At 39.3% G+C, this 7076-nt stretch overlaps 1 protein-coding gene across 2 annotated transcripts in view; it reads right to left on the bottom strand.

Annotated features, from left to right (window-relative positions):
- Positions 1–5586: 5586 nt before the first annotated feature.
- txlng (taxilin gamma) overlaps positions 5587–7076 on the bottom strand; it is a 72689-nt gene continuing 71199 nt past the window's right edge. The window contains exons 11-12 of one of the 2 annotated variants that reach the window (XM_062030286.1): positions 6459–6585; positions 6236–6387 (exon numbers count right to left, since the gene is read on the bottom strand). In XM_062030286.1, coding sequence (XP_061886270.1) covers positions 6377–6387; positions 6459–6585 — 138 coding nt within the window. In that variant the 3' untranslated portion in view covers positions 6236–6376. Of the gene's footprint in view, positions 6586–7076 lie in introns of both variants that reach the window. The other variant, XM_062030277.1, reaches the window with a different exon arrangement.

Genomic DNA, 7076 nt, shown 5'->3' with positions numbered 1-7076 from the left:
CACGGAATTAAATGTCTGCGTGCAAATGTTTCTGTTGTCGAGATTGCGATTCAGAAAAGGTCATGGATTATAAATGTGTGCCGCCGGTTCAATACATCGCACACAGCTAGGAGCATGATAACATGAATGTGCACAAAATGAGTGTCTGTGTGGTAGAAGCCCGGTCTGCACGCAAAATCCTCATTTAAATAAGGTGCTCCGCACCAATTTTCAATAGCACACGCAGTTTTAGTAGATCACGCGCAACACGCCCACTCATATACGCCATCTTATTTTTTTCACATGCTGTCTAGCACGTGGTATTTGCTTAGTAAACCAGGCCCTTTGAGTCGTAAAAAAATACTACAAAAACAACAATGTGCTTTCTAAGTATTGGGATAGTGAAACACATTTTCGAAAAATAGAACACTCAACTATTAGCGTGAAATGCAAGCATACGCAATATAACCACCTTTATGTCAAAGCTAAGATGAAAGCAGCAGCTTCAAATTTAAATAATGAACGATTTGAATGGATAAACATTATTTAAATTTTTAAAGTGGAGCTGTTGATTATTGGAGATTATCAATAGAGACTTTTGCAGACCCCAAAAGGGACAAGCGGTAGAAAATGGATGGATGTTTTAAAAAAAAAAAAGAGGATATTTTGGAAAAGCATGGAACGGAAGATGCTGACTTTTGGCGCATGCGCAAACGAATCATGAAACTCAGTAAGTCGGGCAGCTGTTAGTAAATATTCAATATGTCCTCTCTAGGACCTCATCTCCCTCAGATGCCCATCAAGGCAGATGACTTTATGAATTTCTTTAATAAGAAAATTGAACTCATTAGAAAGGAGATTAAAGACAACGCCTCCAAGCTACAACTGGGTTATATTAACACAGATACGACTGTATATACGACGGATACTGCCCTCCAAAATAGTCTCTCTCTTTTTGATGAAATAACATAAGAGGAATTATTACGGCGTGTAAGTGGGATAAAACAAACAACATGTTTACTTGACCCACTTCCTGGGAAACTTATCAAGGAGCTTTTTGTATTATTAGGTCCATCAGTGCTAAATATTATAAACGTATCACTTTCCTCTGGCACTGTTCCCCTAGCATTCAAAAAAGCAGTTATTCATCCTCTGCTCAAAAGACCTAACCTCGATCCTGACCTCATGGTAAACTACCGGCCGGTGTCCCACCTTCCCTTTATTTCGAAAATCCTCGAAAACATTGTTGTACAGCAGCTAAATGAACACTTAGTGTCTAACAATCTATGTGAAGCCTTTCAATCCGGTTTCAGGGCAAATTACTCTACGGAGACAGCTCTCAAAATGACAAATGATCTTTTGCTAACGATTGATTCTGATGCGTCATCTATGTTGCTGCTTCTTGATCTTAGCGCTGCTTTCGATACCGTCAATCATAATATTTTATTAGAGTGTATCAAAACACGTGTTGGTATGTCAGACTTAGCCTTGTCTTGGTTTAACTCTTATCTTACTGACAGGATGCAGTGCGTCTCCCATAACAATGTGACATCGGACTATGTTAAGGTAACGTGCGGAGTTCCCCAGGGTTCGGTACTTGGCCCTGCACTCTTTAGTACTCACATGCTGCCGCTAGGCGACATCATTCGCAAATACGGTGTTAGCTTTCACTGTTATGCTGATGACACCCAACTCTACATGCCCCTAAAGCTGACCAACACGCCGGATTGTAGTCAGCTGGAGGCGTGTCTTAATGAAATTAAACAATGGATGTCTGCTAACTTTTTGCAACTCAACGCAAAGAAAACGGAAATGCTGATTATCGGTCCTGCTCGACACCGACACCTATTTAATAATACCACCTAAACATTTGACAACCAAACAAGTACACAAGGCGACTCGGTAAAGAATCTGGGTATTATCTTCGACCCAACTCTCTCGTTTGAGTCACACATTAAGAGTGTTACTAAAACGGCCTTCTTTCATCTCCGTAATATCGCTAAAACTCGTTCCATTTTGTCCACCAGCGACGCTGAGATCATTATTCATGCGTTCGTTACGTCTCGTCTCGATTACTGTAACGTATTATTTTCGGGTCTCCCTCTGTCTAGCATTAAAAGATTACGGTTGGTACAAAATACGGCTGCTAGACTTTTGACAAGAACAAGAAAGTTTGATCATATTACGCCTATACTGGCTCACCTGCACTGGCTTCCTGTGCACTTAAGATGTGACTTTAAGGTTTTACTACTTACGTATAAAATACTACACGGTCAAGCTCCTGCCTATCTTGCCGATTGTATTGTACCATATGTCCCGGCAAGAAATCTGCGTTCAAAGAACTCCGGCTTATTAGTGATTCCCACAGCCCAAAAAAAGTCTGCGGGCTATAGAGCGTTTTCTATTCAGGCTCCAGTACTATGGAATGCCCTCCCGGTAACAGTTAGAGATGCTACCTCAGTAGAAGCATTTAAGTCCCATCTTAAAACTCATTTGTATAGTCTAGCCTTTAAATAGATTTCCTTTTTAGACCAGTTGATCTGCCGTTTATTTTCTCCTCTCACACAGGTCCGGTGGCCATGGATGAAGTGCTGGCTGTCCAGAGTCGGGACCCGGGGTGGATCGCTCGCCTGTGCATCGGTTGGGGACATCTCTGTGCCGCTGACCCGTCTCCGCTTGGGATGGTCTCTTGCTGGCCCCACTATGGACTGGACTCTCACTATTATGTTAGATCCACTATGGACTGGACTTTCACAACATTATGTCAGACCCACTTGACATCCATTGCACCCGGTCTCTCCTAGAGGGGGGTGGGGGGTTACCCACATTTGCGGTCCTCTCCAAGGATTCTCATAGTCATTCTCATCGACGTCCCACTGGTTTGTGAGTTTTTCCTTGCCCTTATGTGGGTGCTGAACCGCGGATGTCGTTGTGGCTTGTGCAGCCCTTTGAGACACTTGTGATTTAGGGTTATATAAATAAACATTGATTGATTGATTGATTGTAGGTGCCTGATCTAACCATTAACTTAGCTTTTGCACAACAACAACACAGGCAAATTTACAACAATACCACAGCAGTCCATATACTGTATATATGTACAGTATATTCAGAATGTACATAAACAAAGGATTTTGTATTTACAGTTTTTACTTTGAGCTATGAAACATTAAACATCAAGGTGTATGTCGTTATCATTTTTTGATCGCTTGACATGATGAAATGTACGTTTTGCATATTTGAAAATGAAATGCACTACACAAGCTGAAAACAATCCCTCACACTCATCGAAGAGGTGAATTAGACTCTTTAATATTGCTACGAAAGGTTAAAGGTCACATATGGAAATGGACCAGGAACAGTGGGGGTGTCTGTGGGCCTCCAATAAAACCGTGAGAGGACAAATGCGTTATGCAACATGGCAGAGATTGCAGGACACCAGGCGCTGAAAGCCTTGCATAATCCAACAATCCAACCCACCATCACATTTACTGTACATTAGCCCAACTGTTCCACATCACTTAGCTAAAGAAGGTTCTGACAAGTGGCCCCCATCCTTTTTCTCTGCAGAAATGTAGTACCACTCAAAGAAGTACCAGGTTTTATTTCAGGCTCTACAGTGTATAGTATGTAGGCGACAACGTGCAGCAAATATATGCAGCACTTACTCTGCTTCCTCCACAGACATCCCAGAACATCCTTTGCTTTTGGTAGTGATTCTATCCAAACCCAATACATTCTCCCCAAAGAAATGAAGAAAATCCAATGAATGCATGCAATATAGCCAAAATGAAGACACTACACATTACATAAGACAATAAGGCAACTATCGAAAGCATCTATTTAGCGATGCATGCAACATTCAACACATTTCAGCAGCACTCTTTGGTTTTGATTCCATCAATTCATGATTATTCAATGAAGATGTAATTCTTATTCATGGTTTTATTTACTTTTCTGTCATTTTATGCATTTGTAAAACACTTTGAGTTATCGAAGTTGCGTATGAATGGTGCTCCAGAAATAAACTTGCCTGTGGATATTGCTGCATGTTCAGATAATGTCGATGAGTGCAAATGCATACAGTACATTTTTGTGTACAAATTAAAATAATGAAATACTGTACTTATATAAAGAAAGATTAAGTGCTTTGTTGACGCGCAGTTTTTTTCCCGGCTTTCACAAGCCACATAAAATGATGTTGAGGGCCAGATCATATCCCCACGCATTGAGTTCAACACGGGTGAAGTAATGCAGTGGGGGGACAGGGCTGTGCGGCCAAGAATTAGGTGCTACGTCCCTGGTAACACTTATACAAAGTATAAATTTTTTACAGTTTATGTTCTTCTATGTAACATGTAGCATGTAAATAGTACTTCCTGGCCATATTCTTTGAGTCACATGATAATCACTCAATTGCAAAATTGTTTTTTGTTTTATTACTTTGACTTGTAACGATTAAAAAAAACCAAAAAAAACGTATGTGCATTCAAAATATTGATTGATGAAAATGATTGTTTATAAATGTAGCACGTCAATTAAAAGCGTGAAAAGCAAACGTGTTTAGTTACGGCAATGTCACGACCAATCTGTCACCACGAGGTCAAATCTAAGATGAAAAAGGCAGCTTTAAATATACTGAACCATTTGGAGGTATACAGGTAAGATTGAGTGATTTTTAAGTATAGTTTAAAACAATATTAAAACGTCTAAATTCAGGAAAAACTGCCGCCAAAACTGAAGTTGGGACTTCATGCGCATGCGCAGACAGACGGGGCAGTGACATGAGAATGCAAGCAATGCCTATTTTGCTGTCTTTTTGCGCCCTCTTGTGGCACAAGTGAAACAAAACTTTTTTTTGAAATACTGACGCTGCATTGGTTGATTGATAGAATGAAACTTTTATTAGTAGATTGCACAGTACAGTACATATTCAGTACAATTGACCACTAAATGGTAACACCCGAATAAGTTTTTCAACTTGTTTAAGTCGGGGTCCACGTTAATCAAGTCATGGTATGTTGGTATGCTGTGTCAATGTGTTGTTGCAAAGGAAAGATCGACTTGCATATTGTATTTATTTTATTTGTATTGAACTGCTTTTTCTAATTAGTGATTTATTGTACGTGCTGTACTTGTCTTTAAATATATACAATTATGAATACTGTATTGAAATTCAATTCACTCCCTGCTGTACAGGGTAATGTCCTCAAGTCTGGACATATAATGAACAAAAAAAATGCAAACAAATGTTTAACACAATTGTGAATATGTTGTTTAAAAATGAGTATATTAAATAAAAATTGCAAATTTTATAGGTAAAATAACCAAATTTATATATATATACGTATATATATATATTGTAAATGTCGATTACATTATATGCATTTGTGCTTGTGTTCAGACTTCAGGGACGCTCAGTATACCGTACTATAAATCTGCAAAAACCAAGTATAGACATAGCTGGGCCTACCTTAACTTGGCATCCGACCTGTACCAAAACTTTGCTCACTGCTCGCTTTCAATGTCGAGAAAAGAATTAGGATATTTTATGCTTTGGCCTCCCCCAATGCCTGAATAATAGAAAACATAAAAAATGAAATAGCATTCATACTTGAGATGGTTAAAAGTTTATTTTTACATCCCTTATTCCAATAGCTGGGAAAATAATAAATTCTGCTATAAATCAAATGAACATTTTGAAGAATAATTTTCAAAAACTGACCGCTTGCTCACAAAAAGACAATTCAAGTTTTGTAGCATGTAGAAGCATAAATGATGACAAAATTGCGATGTACTTCAATGTAATCGTGTGTGCAAGTTGGAAACAATCTTAACGTTCTGTGTAAATTATATTTACTACACTGTGGCGAGGACAGACGGGAAACTGTACATTCTCTCCAGATCACAATCAGATAAGTGGCAGGTGAAATTAGCACTTCTATGTTTAAACAAAATGATAGCGACACATTTTCAATTTTAAATCCAAATTAACTATGCAAAACATTTCCTATGAAAATAGTTATCGTAGAAAAGGGAGTACAAAGTGCTCACCAAGTGTAGTTATTAAAAGCAGTGCAAACATGAACATTGTTTACCATCTAAATCTTACATGAACACACAAATAACTTTATTCCTCATGTAGAAAACAGACAGGCAAATCAGAAATTTAGAAAGGAAATCTCATCTCCGTTGAAGATGTTTCACTGGTAAGTTCGGTAAGTGGCACCTAACAAACACTTCAGTGCGCACACACGTCTAAGACGGTCAGTCGTGCAGCGTGTCCACGTCTACTGGCCGGCAGGATGTTGTTTCAGGGGATGGTGTGCCCTCAACTTCAGGTGGTCTGGGAGCTTCATGGACATCTTTGCCCTGTGTCAGCTGCTCATTCTCTTTTTTATCTCCTACCTGCACGTCATCCTCCCCTGTTAAAAGCGCTGTCGGCAGGGCCTCGGCAGAAGCCAGGCTCCCTTCATTACCTTGCTCCTGCAGGAGGCACAACCGGTTGTTGAGGTCGTTCCTCTCCTTCTGCAGGGCTCTGCACAGCCTCTCAAGAAGCTCCAGCTTGCCATGCAGGGCCTTGAAGTGGCCATCGCTCAAGGTTTTCTACAACACAAAAAAACAACCTTTAATGTAGGGTCAGCATTGAGTGTGCTCTTACTTGGGTTAGTGTTAAGGGTTTTGGACTACTACTTGCCAGGTAATAAGGTTTGCAGACAAAAAGAGATGTCTGAAAATAATATGAATAGGCTTCACAATACTGTACATTTGTGACATAATCAGAGTTTCAAAGTATGATAATCAATTTCAAGTACAATAGTAAATACCACTCCAGCTGAAAAACTCAAAATGCAAAAGGTTTAAAAATCTGGTAACCAAACACACTTTGAAGGCAATATATGCTTCCAAAATTGTACAAAAACTTGAGACATTTGGGGCTGGGCAGTTTTTTTTACTCATTGAGACAATGTTTATGTACGTACATGTTGGTGTTGTTTTACTTTTTAAAAGGCGTCGGACCCACAGCATGTTTGCATTTGTAGTATAATATAGTGACTGATACATGGTGCTTATATCAATGTACACACACATGCCAT

Source organism: Entelurus aequoreus, linkage group LG02, assembly GCF_033978785.1.
Source record: "Entelurus aequoreus isolate RoL-2023_Sb linkage group LG02, RoL_Eaeq_v1.1, whole genome shotgun sequence".
NCBI classification, from domain to species: domain Eukaryota; kingdom Metazoa; phylum Chordata; class Actinopteri; order Syngnathiformes; family Syngnathidae; genus Entelurus; species Entelurus aequoreus.
This window is presented reverse-complemented; position numbering and strand designations above follow the sequence as displayed.